The following is a 22,497-nucleotide window of genomic DNA, read 5'->3' as shown; positions in this document are numbered from 1 at the left end:
GATTAAGTACTTCATTCGAGAAGACATTTATTTTTCAATAAACCAAGTGTGGAAGAAATGTATATATCAAAGACTTTAATAAGATAACCATCCATGTCATGTCCCTCAATGGGCTATAACTCAGCGTAGTTAAACCCTAGATGATCTATGTTTCACTCTCTCACCATAAAATTATTCAAAATATGTTAAACATGTTAATTTCTACTTTTACATGTATATATAGGATCTCCACTGGTGAAGATATCGGATGAGAGGATCGAAGCAGTGGATTTGGAGAACAAAAGCATGTTGTACAGCATCATTGGTGGCGAAATGATGGAGTACTACAAAACATTCGAAGGAACCACATCACAGTTATTCATAAGGACGGTGGAAGCCTTCTGAAATGGTCTGGTGAGTTTGAGAAGACCAGCCATGAGATCGCTAACCCACACGTCATCAAGGACTTTGCTGTCAAGAACTTCAAAGAGATAGACGAATATCTCCTTAAGCAAAGCACTTAAAAGTTGAATCTCTAAGATATATAAGGGTGGGTCTCTATAAAACTTATCTAAGTACAAAGTTTAATAAAATGGATCCTCATGAGTTATCCTTATTTATGATTGTTGAGTTTGGTTTTCGGAGTATATTATATAGAGACAGGTCACGTATTTACGATATATGCCCATGAATATTATTATATCAGTACGTAGTATTTGAACGATACTAGAGAGGTTTATAAATAATAAACCGTATTTTATAAGAAAAGTAAGTAAACCGCTTCCTCAACAAAGAAAAAATAAAAAATAAACCGTATCTTAATGTATATATTAAAGACTTTAATAAGAAAACCATCCATGTCATGTCCCTTAATGGGCTATAACTCAGCGTAGTTAAACCCTAGATGATCTATGTTTCACTCTCTCACCATAAAATTATTCAAAATATGTTAACCATGTTAATTTCTACTTTTACCCGTATATATAGGATCTCCACTGGTGAAGATATCGGATGAGAGGATCGAAGCAGTGGATTTGGAGAACAAAAGTATGTTGTACAGCATCATTGGTGGCGAAATGATGGAGTACTACAAAACATTCGAAGGAACCACATCACAGTTATTCATAAGGACGGTGGAAGCCTTCTGAAATGGTCTGGTGAGTTTGAGAAGACCAGCCATGAGATCGCTAACCCACACGTCATCAAGGACTTTGCTGTCAAGAACTTCAAAGAGATAGACGAATATTTCCTTAAGCAAAGCGCTTAAAAGTTGAATCTTTAAAATATATAAGTGTGGGTCTCTGTAAAACTTATCTAAGTAAAAAAGTTAAATAAAATGGATCCTCATCATGAGTCTCTATAAAACTTACCTAAGTAATGACTTATTAATGTGGTTTGAGTTTGACGGTCGAGCACGAGCAAAGACATTCGGATCGATGGAGACGAGACGACTTGCCATCATCTCATGCAATGAGCAACAACATTATTTATTGCTTTGCTACTTGGACTCGGATGAAGAATCAATTTAGTGGCTCAAGATCCAGTTTATCAATTCAGTATTATTGATTTTTTCAAATCATGTTTGATTTGTTTTTTTCTTTTAAAATCTAATATAATATTTAGTCCCATGTAGTAGTAGTAGGTACATTCTAACAAATTCATTTTGTAGAAAAAGAGAAGTTTTTGGCGAGAGAGATAATAAGTGGGGACAGATATTTCATAAACGAGTCATGATCATGTATTGTCATTTTGAGTTAAGAGACCGAAAAAAATTCTCGCTTGCAACGGAACAAAAATATTTTGTTGATTCATTTTCTTTGCTAATTTGTTAATAGTATATGACAATAGTTACATAGATAAATCACTTTTTTGTTGTTATTAAGTTTTTATGAATTAAAAAATATCTCAAAGACAACTTAAACAAATTTTGCAAACAAAACAAAATCAGTAATTCAGAAAACAATCCACAATACCATGTTCTAATGAATAAATTACATTTTCCAGTCTCTAGTCAATTAGAAATATTAATTTAAACTAATATATATCATATGCTTTCCAAATATATATTTGGTATTAATCCATATATTTTCGAAAATGGAGAATTCCCTAAAAGGAAGGATTCTTTAATTCAGTATTTTTATTTTAAACCCATTTTTAATTATTTAAATAAACTCTGTATTTCATTTTTAGTTTGTTAATGGTCATTTAGTCTTATAAATTGACCATTTGGTTTTCTATTGGAAAGTTGAAAAAACAAAAGTTATGATATTTTTTTGGGAAACATAAAACTTTAAAGGGGTTATTTTTCTGAATTCCCCATTGAAAATGTTCGATTACAAGCCATCAATGTGGTAGAAAAAAAAAAATTGGTCTGCACAATTTATATAATCTCCCATGCACATACGACATAAATTATTTAATTAATTGTTCATTAGCAGAATGCAATGGTTTTAACCAAAAAAAAATAAAGCAGAATGCAACTCGTTATTAGCGCTGCTTTTAAGCTTTTGCTTAAATTTATAAAGAATCCAGAAGATGGTGACGTTAGGTAAAATCGTAAAAAAGTAATAACTATTGTAACCTTTTCTTCAAACTCTTTCTATATATAAGACACCTTCATTGAGAAGATTATTATCAAACCCACATAACAAATATACTTAGAGAAAAAAGAAAAAAAAAATAGAGAATGACACTAGGAGGATATATCTCTGTTGAGTTTGATATCAAGTCTCCGGCGTATAGATTCTGTCAAGGTTACATGGCGCTAGCGAAAACCACAAGAGACCAATGTAACTATATATTTCCCACTACACATACAAAAACATATGTTGATTCATAACTCAATTAATATTTCTTGATTACAACTCTAATTGCTATATTATATGTTTTCACCAAAGTTTCGACTGAGGAGTTAAAGGTTGATCTACCTTCGGAGAAGAAAAAGGTTCGGCTAAGAATGGAGGGCTTTGAGATCTCGGAGTGGTTCAACACGCTGATAATACCTGATCTCATAGACAGTGATGATGATGATGAAGACGAGGCCAACTCGCGAGACCCAGATTACTTCACGAAGCTCGAAGGAACCATGACCGTCATTCAGACGGAAGGCTGTGACGGTGGCCGAGCAATCTGGACCATACAGTATGAGAAGGTTAGCGAAGACATCAAGGACCCACGTTTCATCGCCGACACTACTACAAGATACTTTCAGGCGATGGATAAGAGAGTCTTCTCAAATCCTTAGAATGATCCGAAATAGTCAAAACAAAGTATATATATATCGATCATACAGTTTATAATAATTTATGTTACTAGTTATCGTTTAATTATGGTTGGCATATAGGAAGTATTTGCTCTTGAAGCTTTCAAGATGCATAATTATCATATCGATCTGCATATTATTGTTGTATCGACGATAAATTTCTAATAAAAGGAATCATTTCTTAATCCATATTTTATTATTGGGTAAGTGACATATGTGAATTATGCAACTCATTGTCTAAGTAAGAAATCCATCTCCACCATTTACAAAATATTACATAAAGGTAAATATGGACAAGGGCAGCTCCTAACCTATCCAATTTGATTGCTTTATTATTTCTGAAGAAATGAATTGGAGTCTCAAGAATAAATTGAAAGTAAAAAATGTAAAGAGTTAGTTGAATCTCCATGACATAAGAAAAAACAATGCACAATTCTAGACAGTACCTGCAAAGACATTCGTAACCAAAATGTTATTATTAGCAAATCACAAGTACGAGACTTGTCGAATATATCTTCTTGTTAATTAAAGTTTAATATCCTATCATTTTTATGAAAACTAAGTTACTCATGATATTACTAATTAAAGTCTTGAATATATGTTTAAATAATCAAGCACATTATAACTTATACATATGATACTCAATTTTTTGGTTTACTTTTTCTCCAAAATGTAATGTCTAGTAATGAAATTAAAGTTGGTTATTTGAAATTGTTGAGATGACTTGAGCATTTAGTGACATTTATTTGAGGACATTTGTAACTTGTAAGTCAAAATTTAGTCACTTTCTTTTGCTTGTTGAATGGTTTTAGTTACTTGCTAAAAAATTAAGCAGATGCAATAAATTAGCACCACAGATAAAAATATTCTTCCGCGTAGATATCCATTCTACTTTAACAGACTCGTAGTCATTTATGAGCAAATACCAATTAGTGAGTAATAAAGTAATATACTTTAACAGACTTATTAGTCTATTCAATGAATATACTGGTTAACAGACTCATTAGACTCGTTAGTCAGACTCAAGCATTGTACATAATGAATATACTTTATTACATTATGAACAAATACCAATTAGTGAGTAATAAAGTATAAAAAGACTAACGAGTCTGTTACTCACCGCACACTCAAGCATTGTCTTTTCTGACTCAAGAACAGCTTGATGAACACAAATTAAGTCTCATATCCATCGAAGCAATCACATTTGTTTAGACTCATACCGTAATTATTTTAGTTACTCTTCAAAAATTTTTGAGAAACCTTTATATATATATATTTTTAATTTTGTTTTTAGAAATATTGTTTTGTTATTTATGTTAATTGTTTTCATTAGTCTTTTAAAGTTTCGCATGTGAAACTATTGGAAATTTAAAAAACTAAAGAAAAACACTACAAACCTGATATTTTAAAAAAAAACCTCCATTTTTCTTTTCCAAAAAATATCCCCTTAAAAATGGTTTCACATGCGATATTAACTTTGTCAAAAAAAAAATACAATATTAACTAAATAATTGGGTGAATTAATTAAGCTGATTGTATATATATATAGCTGTCACATGTCTGTTAAGCTTGTGGTTAAATTTTATAAAAAATCGATTTGGTGAAAATGTTATATGGTGGGGTTAGGTAAAAATAATTAGTGTAATTTTCAGAAATTTTTTTCTATATAGAAACACCTTCATTGAGAAGATTCTTATCAAATCCACACAACGTATACCCCATAAGAAAACAAAAACAAAGAAGAGCGAGACAGAGAGAATGACACTAAATGGATATTTATTTGTGTACTGATTTTTACATAAAGTCTCCCAAAAGCCAATGGTAACGATCTTCTCCATTACTTATACGTACACATCTCATCGTTAGACAGTCATAACCATTTACAAATTCTTTTGGACCAAGATAGTCACATATAGATTTACCCTATACTGTGTTTTGCGGACCAAAAGGTTTCTAGCAAATCAGACATACTCGTTCAGTAGCTACTTTAATTTAAAGATATATTCATTGTATTATATAAATGAAATATCTAGATATATTAAAAATTAAATTGTCCAAACCATTATAACTTCATCGCATTCACATTCTTTTATACTCATATGACTCACATTTTCTTTACAATGTATTTTGTAAAAAATCAGTAACATATGATACTAAATACTTGCTTGATTGGAAATAATTGGTATTGCTACATTAGGTAGATGATTTTTTTTCCACAATGTGCTACATTGGTAATTAATTAAGTGGGTGAATCCAAATATTTAGAAAAAAAACCCATGAGATATTAAAGTTGGGTGGTGGGTTTTAGGTAAATATAAAATCTGTAATATTTCACTATATAAACACCTTCATGCATGAGAAGATTATTACTTCCTCTGTCCTAAGATATATAATATTTTAGGCTTTTTTGTTTATTTCAATTATTAGTATTTTCTCATGTTTCTATGCATAATTTTCTTTTAATTTAATAGTTTATGAATTTTTAAATTCTGTAATATATTTTTCTATTAGTTGAACTTTTATAAATGATAAAAATTTATTACAGTATTTGTTAACTTTTGTGCTTTTAGCCAAAAAATGTAAAAAAAATAAAGATGGGACAGAGGAGGAAGTATAAAAAAAAAAAAATCAAACCCACACAAAAAGAAAAAGTAAAATCACTAATTAGAGAAGATGACACCGAAAGGAACTTCTTCCGTTAATTTTGACGTCAAGTCTCCAGCATCGGTCTTCTTTCAAGATTTCATGGTGAAGACGAATTTTCCTAAGGAAGGCCATGGTAATCAACTCTTCTACACTACATACATACATCTCAATGAATTTACATTTTTCTTGATTAAGACCCTTAAATCGCCATGTTTCACCATAGCCGAGCTAGAGATCGACAATGTGGCCGGTACGGGGAAGAGAAGGAAAAGGTACAAAATGAGCCGCTTTCAGATCACGAAGGAGTGGTACAAGACTATCAGAGAATCCGTCCCCAGTGACAAGGTGTGGCAAAACCCGGATTGTTTCAAAACGCTCGAAGGAACCATGACCGTCATTGTTAAGGAAGACGGTAACGGAGCCCACGGGGTGTGGACTGTTGACTACGAGAAGACTCGCGGTGACTTGGACGACCCACGCTTCATCACCAATACTTGTGTCAAATTCTTTAAGGTGATGGATGAGAATCTAACAAGTTAAATAACGTGGAATCCCATATACTGTATCTAAGCTTATTGCAGTGTTGCAATAGCTAGTTATTATTTACAATAATTTTCATTTAAGATGTTTTTTTACTCATAAAGCTTTCAAGATGGATGATAGTATATCGATTTACATGTTATACTGTTATTGTATTGACGTTTTTTCGGATAGAGGGGGTTAAATAATCCACGTTTTATGAAAGGAAATTGGGTAACTGAGATATGTGCATAATATTATGCAATTTTCCGACTCTCCACCGTTACATACAAAAATCAAAATAAACGAAATAAATTACCAAATAAACTGGAAATACAAAATCTCAAAATTTTAAATCTGCGTGACTTAAGAAAAACAAGGGACAACTCTATACAGCACGTTTACCATATGAAAAAAAAAATTCTATACAGTAAAATAAAATAGATAATTATCTACCAAGGTTTTCAGACCAAAAAGGTTAATAGTAATGGACCAAACAGTATGAGAAGGTTAGCGATGACATCAAGGACTCACGGTTCATCATCGACACTACTACAAGATACTTTCAGGCGATGGATGAGAGAATCTTCTCAAATCCTTAGAATGATCTGAAATAGTCAAACAAAGTAGATCTAGAACCCTATGCATGTATATATATATATATATATATATATGTGTCGATAATTTATGATGTTGCTAGTTACAATGTTGAATAATGGTTGACTTTTAGGAAGTATTTTGTCTTGAAGCTTTCAAGATGCATGATTAATTTATCGATCGGCATATTATTGTATCGACGATTCCCATTAATAAAGGGGGTAAATTATGCATCTCATTGTTCAAGTAAGAAACTCATCTCCACCGTTTACTAAATATTAAATAAAAGTAAATATGGACCAATGCCAATTCCTAGCCTATCCAATTTGGTTGTTTATTATCTAAATAAACGAATTGGATTATCAACAATAACAACACGTTATTGTTTTGGAAAGAAAAAAAATACTCAAAAAGATATCTATAGAATTATGGCAGCTTTCTCTCTCTTCTCTCTCTAAAAAGAGAAAAAGCATGTAGTTGTATTCGCCGGCCAGAGTTAATCTGGCTTTTCTCTTCCATACTCCGCCGTCCGGATTTTTCCGGTAAAGCCGTCCAGTTTGTTTAATTGGCTTCAGCCCGACATCCTCCGACTTCTACAGCGGTGGTTGGTCGGTTTTTGTCTGGCAGATTCGGTTCTCACATGCGATTTTGGCCGGTTTTTATCGTTTCTTTTGCAGTAAATCGGTTTTTGGCCGATTTCTTTAGTTTTATTTAATTTCTCTTTCAATAATATCTCTGGACCTATGTATGGTGGGGCGTTTCGGCGATCTCCAACTAGCTCCTCGAGTTTGGTTTTTATGGTCTCCGGTGGTTTCCGCTGAGATCCTACAGTATCTAATTCGACCAGATCGGGTGGTTTACTGTTTCTCTCTCAGGTGTTCTCACGCCGGTTTTGTTTCTTGAGATCTGTGGTTTACAACAAATCATCATATATGATTATGAGAAAAAATTAATGAAAAGAAGACGTATTTCTAGCATATTTGGATTGCCTGTAGCCGTATTCTACATGTATATGGAGCTTCGATCGAGCAAGCTTTTGTGGATCAATCAAATTTATTTCCTTTTTCTGATTTTGCCAGATCTCATTGTTAGATGGGTTGAAATCCCTGTATTTGGATCCATTCTCTCTGTTTATGCAGTCTCCGGTGAGAAACAACCAAAAATTGATGCTTCACTCATTTTCCGGCGTCAATAGTGTTCACATGTATCGGAGTTTTCAACGACAAAGGATGACGGAAAGTTTTATCGTTTCTCTTACAACATGGTTACACCACGTGTTTTTGTTATTGACACGTTAGAATCGCAAGAGTTATCCTTCAAAAAAACTTTTGATGTAATCTTTGGGCCTGGTTTTGGGCTTATAAACTTGTTTGGATCAATAAAAATAACATTTGCAAAAAAAAAAAAAAAAAAAATTATCAACAATAAATTAAAATGAAAAGTATAATAATTAATTGAATTTTCATGACATATGAGAGATTGTGGACTATTCTATTCTTACCAAAATGTTATTATTAGTAAATTTACACGTACTCTTTCAGTAATTACTTTTTTCCCAAAGAGACTATCAAATTTTTCTTCTTATTTGTAAAAAGAAATTTGTATCCGTTCATTCTGATCATATGTTATGAAAATTAAGTTAGTCATGATATTAATAATTAAAGTCTTCAATATATGTTTAAATAATCAAGCAAATTATCCATGGTAGTAAAAAAAAAATTGTTTTTTTTTTCTCTCTATAGTAATTGAAAATTAAAGGTGGTTCTTTGAACTATATTTAATTATTTATGTGCCATATTTTTTTTGTAGTGATAGTTGTGTGAAAGCATTTACTGACATTTATCCGACGACTCGTTAGTAAGAATTAGTCACTTTATTTTGCTTCTTGAATGGTTTTAGTTACGTGCTAAATTAAGCAAATGGAAGGAAAAAATTGTAGTAGACAAATGTCTGTATTCTTCTGCGTAGATATCCATTCTACTTAAATAAACTCATTATGAACATATATCAATTAGTGAGTCATAAAGTAATGTAATGTTGTCATGGACGATTCACATTCACCACACGCTCAAGCTTCGTCTTTTCTGAGGTTAAGAAAAGTCTCATATCCAACAAAGCAATCACATTTGTTTAGAATCATATCTTAGTCATTTTGGTTACTCATCATAAACTTTTGAGAAGCCTTTATAAATTTCTATATTTTTTGAATTTTTTTTTTATGGATATATTTGTTGTTATTTATTTAAATTTAAGTTTATTAGTCTTTCAAAATGTCGCCTGTATAACTATTGGAATTTAAGAAAAAAAACTATAAAGGTGTTATTTTTAGAGTATTTGAATTAATTGCTGAACATAATGTATATGTTTATAGCTGTCACATGTCTGTTAAGCTTTTAGTTAATTTTATGAATACTCGCTATGGTGAAAATGTTAGATGGTGGGGTTAGGTAGAAATTTCTGTATATTCACGCATTAATTGAGAATATATTCTTATCAAATCCACACAACATATACAGAAAAAGAAAGAAAAAAAAGAGCGCCAGAGAGCGAGAATGACACAATTATTAACTCGGATGATAATAAAATTTATACTATTTAACTTTAATTGTATAATAAACGAAATAACCAAAATAAAAAATCTGTATCCTCGAACTAAAGCAAAGTATGTTATTGAATCTTCAATCTCCATCAGAACCTGTTTTCTTTTTTGTTTTTTTTCTTAAGTTAAGTACGAGGAAGCCTTAGCCGATGAGTGAGTAAGAGTGAGTTGTACAATCAAGCCTTAGCCGATGTGTAAGTTGAGTGACGTCACGTCACTGATGTAGAGAAGAGATATATAATAGAGGCTAAATGTGTAATTAGTAGTGTACAAAACCCTACTGTATATGAATACTGTAACATTATGATCAATACAATCAAGCCTCTCTTTACATATTGGTATTTATTCCATAACATTCACTATTGAAGTCCATTTTGAGTTTCATAACGTTCATGTGGGTTTATGATCATATCATAGACAAACTTTTAAAACGCGTTTTGTGTTACATGAACGTCATAGAGTTAGTCATTTTAGATGAATTTGACTAGTTATCATCCTATTATTTTCACATTATATAATATCTAAAAATGTATCTCCAAACAAATCAATTTACGTAAAGACTTGATTGATTGAGTTAATAGATAAACTAACTAGGCTGATGAATTTATTTAATCCCATGTCTCATATATATAGATCGTTCACATTTACAATCACAGCACATTATTCTAATAATGTGTTAAAAACTAAATAATTGCGTAAACCACTCTTCATTGGAGTTCATTGATATACACTACTAGGGCAGATGTGTTATCATTTAATTTGGTCCGTTCGTTTTATTTATTTTCCCATGTGCCACATTAGTTAACTGAGTGGGTGAAGTGTGGTTAGGTAAAAATAGTTAATGCAATTCTCATAAACTCTCTATAAATAGACGCACTGGTAGATAAGATTACAATCATCAAACCCACAAAACATCCTACAAAGCAAACAGAGAAAGATTCAGAAAATGGCACTACATGGAACTTGGTCTGGGAAGCTTGACATTAAGTCTCCGGCAGCCAGATTCTTTAAATCTTTCACCGACGACATCATCTACCCTACTGAGGGAATAGGTAAATAATCAACTCGTCCACATTTCATTTATACTTCTTGATCATCGATCAAAAACCTTAACCAATATTTATATGTTTCATCGTAGCCGAGGAGGTGTTTGAGTCGATAGAATCGGAGAAGAGAACAGTGACGATCAAAATGAGTGACCGTCTGATCTCAGAAAAATACAAGTCGGTCAAAGCAACAATCACCGTTACGCCTAGAGAAGACGGAGACGGTAGCCAGGTGGTGTGGACCATCGAATGCAGTAAGATTAGCTCTGACATCGACGATCCACAATTCATCATCGACACTCTTGTTAATTTCTTAAAGGAGACTGATGAGAATCTTCTTCCATAATCTCTTATAGCTCACAAGGTTCGTCTTTATATAGAATATTCTAACAATTTAAAATAAACTGGAACAGATCTATCTGTGTGTCTAAGTTTTATTTAAGTATCTTTATTTACATTTCGCGTTTTGAGATGTATAAACTGGTGTGGCTATCAAGATGAACAATAAAATGATTTGCATATTATTGTTGGATTGATGATTATGAAATTTTCGTAAAAGTGTTAATCTAATCTGCATTCGATTAAATGAATTAACGAGACACGTGGATGATAATGCAACTCATTACTTGAATAGCGAATCTCCACTACATAAGAAGAAACTATGGACAAATCTTGACCGCTACATGCAAGACTTTTAGGACCAAATGGCTTATATTAGCAAACCGCACGTACATACGTTTTTTTTACTAATATAAGGGACCATCAATGTTTTATTTTACTCTTCTATGAAATTAATCACAGTATAATTTCATAGATTTGAAAAGTACCAAAAATTTGAAAATGTTTTAATAATCAAATAGCATTTGATATACTTGGTTCGAGTTAACAGAAATTTGCAATTTATTTCGAGCAATTCGAACTTTTACACGTTTTTCCTTTTTTTTTAACATCTATAAACATAAATTGTCAACAGAGGGGCTAAGCATTAAGCAAATGTTTAATTAAGACATACATAATTAACTAGAATGCCAGTCGATCAAAGACATGTACACTTCTCTTGCAGCTAAACGGCGCACATCCTAGTTTAAGCTCTCTCGGTTTCACAACTATGCGTTTCGTTTCTTCTTCGCTTTTTGGTAGATTGACCACCACAAAGTATCTTCTATGCTCATCCATGACTCTTCTAACTATAGCTTTGCGTTCAACATCCACACCAATCTCAAAAACCCGCTCAGGGGCTTGAGGCTCTACGGCTCTACCATGCCCTTAAACATTCTGTAGACATTTGCACTTGTGACTTTGAGCCTCTCGTTTGGCGGCTCCACATCTTCAGTAGCTGTTTATATTGCAACGTTCACAATCTCTTACTAAAGACACAACTCCGCAATTCTGAAGCAACAACAATTTGGAGTAAATTATTAACTATAACCAGAAGTAACACTCATATGGTGGTATGTCATTGGTTGATAAGTAAAACTTACACGAGAGGTGGACCTATGAGCTTCACAAACTACAAATTGCAAATACACAGAAATCCCAGTCAGTGGCTTGCCACTCTGATTCCTTCACCTGCAAAGGCAACAATAGCATGTCACTGCTGATTGATCATGAGCAAAACAAAACTCAACTAATGTTGTGTCGTCTTAATATAGGATCTTACCAAGTAAAATCTTGTGTTTGCCTTTCAAAGTATCATTTGAGGGCCAATCAGGCAAATCACCTTTGAAGATACCATCTGCGCCTCTGCCACCATAAAAGTGAGGTATGAAGGGCTTCTTAGGGCCTGACTGGTTCAACCGCAGCGTTTGCGGTTGCGGTTGCGGGAGATTGCGGAAGCGGATGATTGCGGTTTCAAGCGTTATTAAGCGTTTTGAATGATTCGTTTAGTGTTTTAAAATGGGTGCGTTTGCGGGAGTTTACGACGGGTTGACCAGCATGTGCAATAACGGTTAAAACATAATAAATGTAATATATAATTATATAAATGTTTAAAAATACCAAAAAAAATTATTAAACTTGATTTATAATTAAAATTCATTAAAAAATACTAAAATAATTATTTAAAAAACAAGTAAATTTCATATTGAAATACTTATTACTTTATGCATTTGGCTTTTTACCAAAACTTAAGTAATTTGATAAATGACAAAACATATGTTTTAGAACGTAGATCTTCTTTCGTAAATCTCACACACTTAATAAGTTCCGTGGGGCTCGGTGGTAATGATCAAACGAGAGTTAAGAAGAGTCACTCGTGATTTTTTTTATATTTTTCACAAATAATCTTATTTTCTTAATTTTTTTGACGAAATGTTATATTTATTTAGAATTTATTGAACTCGTGCGATATGCCATTAAATTTACATCAAGTTTTCTGGATTATTGTTAATTGAAATCTTATTTTCTTCCAATTGTTTATTTTTTAATATTTTTAATCGCATTCGTACTTTATTTTCTTTCATCCTTAATGAATAAAATAGCTAGGTAAAAGATATATAAAATATATATTTCATTAACATTGATTTGTTTCAAGTTTAAAAAAAAAAAAAAAATCAAAACGCAATTGCCCGCAAACGCAAACGGTTGCGGAAAACAGCTTTTAGAATTCCGTGGTTTGAAGCGGTTGGGAGCGATTCAGAGCGATTGAGAGCGGTTTGTGTGATTGGTACTAATCGCTAGCAACCGTTAGCTCCCGCAATCGCAGGGAGAACCAATCAACACCTTAGTGGTCATTGTGCAACATTACTATTCAGCAAGCTATGTGAATGTATACTATACTCATGCGATCATGCTAGACTTTTCTTTAAAAAATAATAATAATAAAGTACCACAAGTCTGCACCTTCTTCGCTTTATGTCTAGCAACGGAGCACACTATATCCAAAGTGCCATATTTTTGTTCATCAACTCGAACCTGATGGTTTTACCCGATGAGCAACCAGAGTCATGTAGTAAGAGGACTCACAGAGTCATGTACCTGTTGAATATTATTAGGGTAGCGAGAAAATCCAATCAATCCATCAATTTGGTATATATATATATAACGGAGCATATGTTTAATCATAACGTACGTACCACGCTACCAGCTAGAGGAGAGGAGAGAAAGAGTTTAAAAATTGACCTCCAACATATTGTAACGAACTAACGATGAAGCCCAACCTTGGCATAAAGCTTCATCAAGATACTTCCGGTACGCATAAATAGATTTTTGACAGTCGAAGAAATCAGTCCACCAGTGAGTGATCCATCCATAGATGATGGCAGTGAAATATCCTATAAGACACATCAGCAAATTAAACTAATCTATCTATCAGTCCATTTAACAACCCTAGAAAGTAGAAACGAACTATGATGGTTTAGGTTAATTTTGTGAAACGAAAGAACTAATCACAACTAATCATAGATCAATTCTCTCTAAACAACGATTAATTAATAAGCTGAAAGAATTACTTCGGCTTCGGCCGCGCGCTTGATGGCAAAATTCCCTATGCGCATTGAAATTACTATACCCAAATCTCATTTTTGATTTATGAAACGAAACCACTACATTTTTTTGGGTTAGAAGGAGAAACCATCAGCATACATATCACCATACCACATTTATTTATTTATTTTAATTTTTTATTAAAATACTAAATTCTTCATTAACTCTTTGTTGCTTATATGAAAATATAATATATCCAATAATTAATTAAATATATAAATCTAATATTGTAAAAATATGAGTTCAATAAAGTTTAATTAGTTATTTTAGATTTCATTAAAGGGTAAAATAGAAACATCAAAAATTTTGATTTTATTTCATCTTTTCATATATAATATATATATATATGTGTGTGTATTTATAGAATTATTTACAATGAATATTAGTTGTATTTATCATTTATTTTAAGGTAAATATGAGATACCTAATCAACAATACTTTTCTCTCTGTTCTTAATTGTTTTTTTAACGATAACAATTTTTTGTGTGTGTTAGTAATTGAACATTAAACTATAAATGAGACTACAAATAAGTAAAAAAAAAAAATTATGATGAATTTTATTTTGAAGTTTGACAACAAAATAAAATAAAAGAATTTTAGTTTGAAAACAAAAAAAAATATACTCAAATTGATTTAGGCAAAATGAACCAGTGGCTAAAAAAATACTGAAGCTAATTTAATCAACAAAAATAACTATAAACGACTTATACTTAACTCTATTTTTGAGTATTAAGATTCATCATAATCTTTTGTTTATTTATTTTTCATTTAATTTTGTTTTGGATAAATGGCAATGCATGAGGTGTGATGAATCGTTCATGAAAACATCTGTCCTCACTTTTTGACTCACTAAGTTTTGATTTTTTGAAAACGAAATTCTAATATTGTCACGTACCTACGTACGTTGAAGTGTATATATATATTTTTTTTGAAGTGTATATCTTATTATATAGACTTGTGTACATATATAATTTAATTCATTTACTATAAATATTTTTAAAATTTACATTCTGTACATAATATATATATAATTTATTTCATCTACCGTATGAATCTATACTATTCGTAGGAAACACTTACCAGTTACCGGCTAGCATTAATGGAGAGTTTTACGGAGTTGGGGAATTGCACCAGGAAAATGATCAAAATCAATCCCAACTATTTGTCAAACGCTTTTTTATACCTAAACTTCAACACCCTGCAAATAACAATCTGAACTGTATTTAAATTCAAATTTGCTATCTAAACCATATAAAATGTTGTCATTTTCAACTTCTGTTCGAACAGTGTTAAATCAGAGTTTAACAATGTTAAGTCAAACGATTTGTGGCATCCATATGGCACCGGGAATGACCAAAACTAAATTGTTTTGGTCATTTTTAGGTCGGTTGTGGAAAGAAACAAAGCGTTTGACAAAAAATGGAGTATTGCAGTCTGTTTCGGGTGTGTCGTGAGACTTCATTTTTTGTCATTTCTTGTCATTTCTTACTATAAAATACCCAAAAATGACCAAAACGACGTAGTTTTGGTAAGTTTCAGTGCTACGTTGAAGTCACAGACCGTCTGACTCAACATCATTAAACTCTGATTTAACACGGTTCAAACAGAGGTTGAATTTGACAATATTTTATATAGTTTAGGTAGCAAATTTGAATTTTAATACAGTTCAGCTTGTTATTTGCAAGATGTTAAAGTTTAGATATAAAAAAGCGTTTGGCAAATAGTTGGGGTTGATTTTAACTGTTTTCCCGAAATCACTTACCAATTACCGAGTAGCATTAATGGAGAGTTTTACGGAGTTGGGGAATCGCACCATCCCAACCGTTACCACTACGCACTTGTAGTCATTGCCATGGAATTGGTAGGAAATGTTTTCAAGGGTCCTGACCGTTAACCGTTGGTGGTCCAAACAATCTCATTTCTCCTCGGAAAGGCATATGATATGTATAAAACAGAGTTGTGAATTTTGGAAGACATATGATATGTCGTTAGATATTCTGTTCATTTACTATATATTTATATATATATATATATATATATATACTAGATAAGGTCCACGTAATAACACGAATAAAATTTTTATAAAATTATTGAAAATAATTAAGTAGTAATAGACATGTTTTTAGATTTTATCTTATAACATTTTAATATTGAATATGAACTTCTCATATTTCATTTTAATAATCTCTCTATTATATAAGAGTTTAAAGGCTTTTTGCATTATTTTATAAATTATCTTTACAGCTGTTAATTACTCAATTAGATAGAGTATCCTTCAACACAAAACCTTTAACTTTTACTCATTTTTTAAAGTATCCTTGACTTGAAGTCTTGAACTAACCAAAGCGTGTTAATTTAAAGAATTTGTTACCCTTTTTGAGAAACAATTAAAGTAATTACTATGAGAGAACAGATGAAAACGTAGTGATGAAAGTAAAAACCAAATCTCAAATGGTGTTTACTTAAGAATATACTATATTTAGGTTACTAAAGGGAGTCTAGGCTACATATAATTTAAAATTATATCTATATATTCAAAAAACAAAATTCTTTGGTTTGAGGTCAATAATACACACTCAGGCTAAACGGCACCACCTAGCCTAAGCTCGCTCGCTTTTCACAACTATGGGCTTCTACTCCGCTTTTTGGTAGATTGACCGCCGCAAAGCTTACCAACGAGACTCAAGTATCCTGTATGCTCATCTATGACTCTTCTAATATAGCTTTGCGCTCAATATCCACACCAATCTCAAAAACCCGGCGAAAGGCTCGGGGCTCTGCCAAGCCTTTAAACATTATGTAGACATTTGCACTTTTGGCTTTGAGTCTCTCATTCGGCGGCTCCACATCTCCAGTAGCAGTTTCTATCGCGACTTTCACAATCTCCAACTGGGACAGAACTTCTGTCATCTGATGCATCTACAATTTTGGATTGGATTTCATTATTATGATAATTAGCAGCAGTGACACTCGTGGTGATATATCATTATTGACATGTAAAACTTACTTTAGAGATGAGCCTATCATTTACATAAACTACAAGTTCCAAATACACAGAAATCCAATCATTGGCTTGCCACTCTGATTCCTTCACCTGCATGCGCAAGGGCAACAATAACACATATCACTGCTGCGCTAGCTAGCTTAACGGATCATGCATGAGCAAAAAAAATTAATGTAGTGTCCTGCGTGATTAATATATAGATGATCTTACCAAGTAAAATCTTTTTTGGTCTTTCAAAGCATCATCGGAGGGCCAATCAGGCAATTCGCCTTTGAAGATACCAGCAGCGGATGCTCCACCATGAAAGTGAGGTATGAAGGGCTTCTTGGTGGTCTCTGTGCAATATTTATTAATGATAAGTCAGATTTTATTTATAAATCAGGCTAGACATTTCTTAAAAAAAAACACATATAAATGCACGACAAGTCACCTTCCCCTTTAGGTCTAGCAACGGAGCACGCTATATCCAGAGTGCCAAATTTTCCTTCATCAACGCGAACCTGAAAGGTTTTACCCGATGGGCAAGCAACTGAATCGTGTGCCAGCAGAGTCATGTAGTAAGGGCATCGATGGGAGAACTTTTTTTTGTGTTCTTAGATTAAATATATAGTGAAAATAATGTTAGATCAGTTATTAAGATCATAGATAAAAAAAATGGGAGAACTAATTATGGTGTTCTTAGAATAAAGATATAGTGAAATAATATTCATAAACATTTTACAAATTATAAAAACTTATAAAATAACATTTAAATTGCTTACTTATATAAAAGCAATTGTATACTTATAAATTAATATAATATTCTTAAACATATTACAATTATAAAAACTTATAAATTAACATTTAAATTGCTTACTTATATAAAAGCAATTGTATACTTATAAATTAATATAATATTCTTAAACATATTACAATTATAAAAACTTATAAATTAACATTTAAATTGCTTACTTATATAAAAGCAATTGTATACTTATAAATTAATATAATATTCTTAAACATATTACAATTATAAAAACTTATATTTTCTTTTTTAATATAATATTTTTAAACATATTACAATTACAAATATTTTCTTTTTTTCCAAAAAATCTCGTCCAATCACATGAAGCCACGTCAAATAAGAACTGGGCTTAAATCAGTTTTACATAAAGAACTAAAAAAAGTGTTCTAAGCCACTATTCATTATTTTTATAATTTTTTTGGGCTTAGAACACCCTTGGTGTTCTCCCATTAATAATGGCCTAAGAGGACACACAGTTCTGTAACATGTTGAATTTTACTAGGGAATCGAACTGGAAGTTAGTTCCCTGACAGATATGAAGAAAGAAAATTAATGGAATCAATTTGAATATTTAGTGTATATAAAATAATGTACCAACCAGCTGAGGAGGAGTTTAAATATATAAATATATACCTCCAACAGATTGTAACGATGAAGCCCCAACTTAGCATAAAGCTTCGTCAAAATACGAGGATAACATCCTTTACAGTCGAAGGCAAGCAGTCCAGCAGTGATCATAATTCCATCCATAGATGATCGTAGTGAAATATTCTCAATATCGAATCCCTATAGAGAAATACCAATCAGCAAAGTTAAAATAGTACATCAATACTATATCAGTCCATTAATTACAACCCTAGAAACGAACTAGGATGAGGTTTAGGGCTAAAATTTTGTAAAACAAAGGAACAAATTATAAAAGAGATAGTATAGAAAGGTTATATATGTAATTCATTTGGTTAGTAAACCCTAAGCCAAAGGCTATATATATTGTAATTCTTTCAATGTATCGAATCATCTTGTCTTGCTTAATATGGTATGAGAGCTGTAAGATCTAAAAGACCTAATTTTTTTTTTTTTTTTTTGGTCGCCGATTCCTCTGTTCTTATCTTCTCCTTCTCTTCTTTCATCTCTGTTTCATTTCTCTTCTCTTTTCCCGGTCATGTCTTCCTCCTCCAAAGTCATTGGTACCGCAGATGCGTCCTCTCTCCTTAACATTAATATGTCGAACGTCACCAAGCTCACAGCCACCAACTATTTGATGTGGAAGCATCAAGTTCACGCCTTGTGCAAGGGTTATGATCTCGCCGGTTACCTCGACAGCTCTGTTGCTGCTCCTGACGCTACGGTAACCACTACTGATGGCTCCACTGCAAATCCGGCTTACAAACACTGGATGCGACAAGATCAGCTCATCCTCTCCAGCCTTCTTGGTGCAATTTCGCTCTCTGTCCAGCCTCTTCTCTCTACCGCTGCAACATCGGCCAAGATCTGGCGCACTCTCGCTGATACCTATGCTAAGCCTAGTCGTACTCATGTCAAACAGATTCGTGAACAACTGAAGCATTGGAAGAAAGCCTCCAGATCGATTGAGGAATATTTTCAAGGCTTTACCACACGTTTTGACCAGTTGGCCCTGCTTGACAATCCTATCGCCCAAGAAGATCAGATTGACTACATCCTTGGTGGTCTTCCTGACGAGTACAAACAAGTGGTCGACCAGATTGAAGGTCGCGATACTACACCATCGTTGACTGTTGTTCTAGAGAAATTGATCAATCAAGAATTGAAACTTCAAACGTTGCTCACTGTTTCCTCTCCGGTTCCAGTCTCTGCCAATGTTGCTTCTCACCGAAGTAACAACAACCGTAACTCACATCAGTCTCGTGGAGGTTCGTCATGGCAATCACGTCAACAGTCTCAGGGGCGTGACCGTGGCTCCAATGGTCGTGGCTATCAGGGGCGTTGTCAACTCTGTGGCACTCATGGTCACAGTGCTCGTTGGTGTACGCAACTTCACTCCTCCGGTCGTGGGTTTGCGTCGTCTAGTGGAAACTATCAAGCGTCACCCATGTCTCCATGGCAGCCTCGGGCGAATATGGTAATGGCACCGTCATCCTCCTCGGCAAACTGGGTTATAGATTCAGGTGCAACCCATCACTTGACCTCTGATTTAGCAAATCTGTCTATGCACCAGCCGTATAATGGTGGAGAAGACGTCACCATAGCTGATGGTTCGAGTCTCAAGATTGCAAATACTGGTTCTGGTTTACTTCCTACACCATCACGCTCACTTAAACTTCAAGATATATTATATGTGCCAAATGTTTGCAAGAATCTTATTTCGGTTTATAGACTCTGCAATGATAATCAAGTTTCTGTGGAATTTTCTCCTGCACACTTTCAGGTGAAGGATCTCAGCACGGGGGTCCGGTTACTCCAAGGCAGGACTAAGAATGAGCTATATGAGTGGCCGGTCACTAATAACACCATCTCGATATTCTCCGCCTCCCCTTCACCGAAAACCGATTTTTCATCATGGCATGATCGCCTTGGGCATCCCTCTTTTTCTACTTTAAAAGTTGTTATTTCTCAGTTTTCTTTACCTCTTTCTCCTTCCCAGCAAAAACAATTGTCTTGTTCTGATTGTTTACTCAATAAAAGTCACAAATTGCCTTTCTTTGCAAACACAATCACTTCCTCCCAACCACTTGAATATATATACACTGATGTGTGGACCTCTCCCATATTATCCATCGATCACTACAAATATTATGTTATCTTTGTTGATCACTTCACAAGATATACATGGTTTTATCCATTGCAACAAAAATCTCAAGTCAAAGAGGTCTTCATTGCGTTTAAGGCTTTGGTGGAAAATTGGTTTCAGATTAAAATCAGAACTTTATACTCTGATAATGGTGGTGAATTTGTTGCATTGCGTTCGTTCCTGATCTCGCATGGCGTCTCACACATGACATCGCCTCCTCACACTCCGGAACACAACGGTCTCTCTGAACGAAAGCATCGACACATCGTTGAGACGGGTCTTGCTCTCCTTAGTCATGCCTCGATGCCGAAAACCTACTGGCCTTATGCTTTTGCAACATCGGTGTACTTAATTAATCGCATGCCAACAGATGTTCTCCATGGTACTTCTCCATATGCCAAGCTTTTTCAACAGTCACCAAACTATTTAAAGCTTCGCGTGTTTGGATGCCTTTGTTATCCTTGGCTGCGACCATATCGTTCCAACAAGCTGGAAGATCGATCTGCTCCCTGTGTATTTGTTGGTTATTCGCTTACCCAGAGTGCTTATTTATGCTTGGAGGTGGTGAGCGGTCGTTTGTATGTCTCAAGACATGTCCAATTTGTGGAAACGCGTTTTCCATTCAATGTCCAACCATCGCCGTCGCATACTTTTGTGGAACCAGCCACCTTTCCGGTTCACTTTGGTCCTCCGGTCGAAGTTGTGTCCTCATCAATAGCTCGTTCTGGTCCTCCCCCGTGCTTGCCTCCTCACTCGTCGACACCATCTCTGTCTTCCGCGTCACCGGTTCTTCCAGCGCCAGCTCCGTCACATCAGACACAGTCTCCGCCGCTTCAGTCGCAATCTCCACCACAGCATTCTCCGGTTGTTCCATTAACACCGTCTGAGCCACAATCGTCATCCTCACCATTAACACCTATGGACCGCTCTCCGTCCCAAAGCCCTATCCCTATAAGCCCACCTTCTTCTACACAACTAGGCCCGTTACCAACAAATCCTAGCCCAAATCCTTTACCAACAAATCCAAGCCCAATTCCATTATATATCTCACCTTCCTCTTCTTCCTCACCCGTGAACACAACTTCCACCCCGTCCTCTTCTTCCTCTCCGTTGCCCCCGTCGCTAACTCCACCATCTGTAACCTCTTCTTCCATCATACCCACACCTTCCCCTCCACCAATCAATCCCCACCCAATGCAAACTCGAGCTAAAAATCACATTACTAAACCGAACAAGAAATTCAATCTCATGGCCAACACTCAACCGATGATTCCAACGACGGTGGCTCAGGCGCTGAAGGATCCCAACTGGCGGAATGCAATGTGTGTAGATATTGATGCTCAAATGCGTTATCGAACTTGGGATTTAGAACTACCAAAGCCGACACAACATGTCATCAATTGTAAGTGGATTTTTACGCTTAAGTATCGTCCTGACGGTTCTATTGACAGATATAAGGCACGGCTGGTTGCTCGAGGTTTCACTCAACAATATGGGTTGGATTATGCGGAGACGTTCAGTCCAGTCATCAAATCAACAACGGTTCGTTTGGTACTCGAGGTTGCGGTTAAGAGGAATTGGCAGATTCACCAAGTCGATATCAATAATGCGTTCTTACAAGGCACACTGACAGAGGAGGTGTATGTTACTCAGCCACCGGGGTTTGTAGATCGAGATAGACCGACTCATGTGTGTCGGTTGCGCAAAGCTCTCTATGGGTTAAATCAGGCGCCGAGGGCTTGGTATCAGGAATTACGCAATTTTCTCACACAGGCTGGGTTCACAAATTCGCTCTCTGACACATCCTT

General features: G+C 34.1%; 3 protein-coding genes and 1 pseudogene across 4 annotated transcripts in view; 3 read left to right on the top strand and 1 right to left on the bottom strand.

Annotated features, from left to right (window-relative positions):
- LOC104776520 (uncharacterized protein At1g24010-like) overlaps positions 1 to 3,426 on the top strand; it is a 35,919-nt gene extending 32,493 nt beyond the window's left edge. The window contains exons 2-3 of the mRNA XM_087508791.1: positions 2,590 to 2,768; positions 2,877 to 3,426. Coding sequence (XP_087364917.1) covers positions 2,666 to 2,768; positions 2,877 to 3,223 — 450 coding nt within the window. The 5' untranslated portion in view covers positions 2,590 to 2,665 and the 3' untranslated portion in view covers positions 3,224 to 3,426. The remainder of the gene's footprint in view (positions 1 to 2,589; positions 2,769 to 2,876) is intronic.
- Positions 3,427 to 5,070: 1,644 nt separating this feature from the next.
- On the top strand, positions 5,071 to 6,644 carry LOC104776519 (uncharacterized protein At1g24010-like). Its single transcript, XM_010500609.2, has 2 exons — positions 5,071 to 6,020; positions 6,111 to 6,644. The coding sequence occupies exons 1-2, from the start codon at positions 5,915 to 5,917 to the stop codon at positions 6,425 to 6,427; spliced, it is 423 nt and encodes a 140-aa protein (XP_010498911.1). The 5' UTR covers positions 5,071 to 5,914; the 3' UTR covers positions 6,428 to 6,644.
- A 3,620-nt stretch (positions 6,645 to 10,264) lies between these two features.
- Positions 10,265 to 11,172, top strand: LOC104776518 (uncharacterized protein At1g24000-like). The gene is made up of 2 exons (XM_010500608.3): positions 10,265 to 10,654; positions 10,741 to 11,172. The coding sequence occupies exons 1-2, from the start codon at positions 10,549 to 10,551 to the stop codon at positions 10,992 to 10,994; spliced, it is 360 nt and encodes a 119-aa protein (XP_010498910.1). The 5' UTR covers positions 10,265 to 10,548; the 3' UTR covers positions 10,995 to 11,172.
- Positions 11,173 to 16,713: 5,541 nt separating this feature from the next.
- On the bottom strand, positions 16,714 to 19,049 carry LOC104778841 (UPF0725 protein At1g23970-like; annotated as a pseudogene). The gene is made up of 7 exons (XR_015594657.1): positions 19,011 to 19,049; positions 18,553 to 18,705; positions 18,386 to 18,445; positions 17,566 to 17,713; positions 17,346 to 17,470; positions 17,139 to 17,225; positions 16,714 to 17,050 (listed from the first exon to the last, which is right to left on the bottom strand). The product of XR_015594657.1 is annotated as a UPF0725 protein At1g23970-like (transcript).
- Positions 19,050 to 22,497: the final 3,448 nt, after the last annotated feature.

The sequence above is a fragment of the Camelina sativa genome, chromosome 3, assembly GCF_030686135.1.
Source record: "Camelina sativa cultivar CO46 ecotype springtype chromosome 3, ASM3068613v1".
NCBI lineage: Eukaryota > Viridiplantae > Streptophyta > Magnoliopsida > Brassicales > Brassicaceae > Camelina > Camelina sativa.
Note: the sequence above shows the minus strand (reverse complement) of the source record. Positions and strands in the feature narration are given on the sequence as shown.

What these genes read in the sequence shown, in the direction of transcription:
- LOC104776519 (XM_010500609.2), top strand. Translation starts at nt 5,915, where the DNA reads ATGACACCGAAAGGAACTTCTTCCGTTAATTTTGACGTCAAGTCTCCA. An exon ending in TTTTCCTAAGGAAGGCCATG is followed by an intron (nt 6,021 to 6,110) that starts GTAATCAACTCT and finishes GTTTCACCATAG; the next exon opens with CCGAGCTAGAGATCGACAAT.
- LOC104776518 (XM_010500608.3), top strand. Translation starts at nt 10,549, where the DNA reads ATGGCACTACATGGAACTTGGTCTGGGAAGCTTGACATTAAGTCTCCG. An exon ending in CTACCCTACTGAGGGAATAG is followed by an intron (nt 10,655 to 10,740) that starts GTAAATAATCAA and finishes GTTTCATCGTAG; the next exon opens with CCGAGGAGGTGTTTGAGTCG.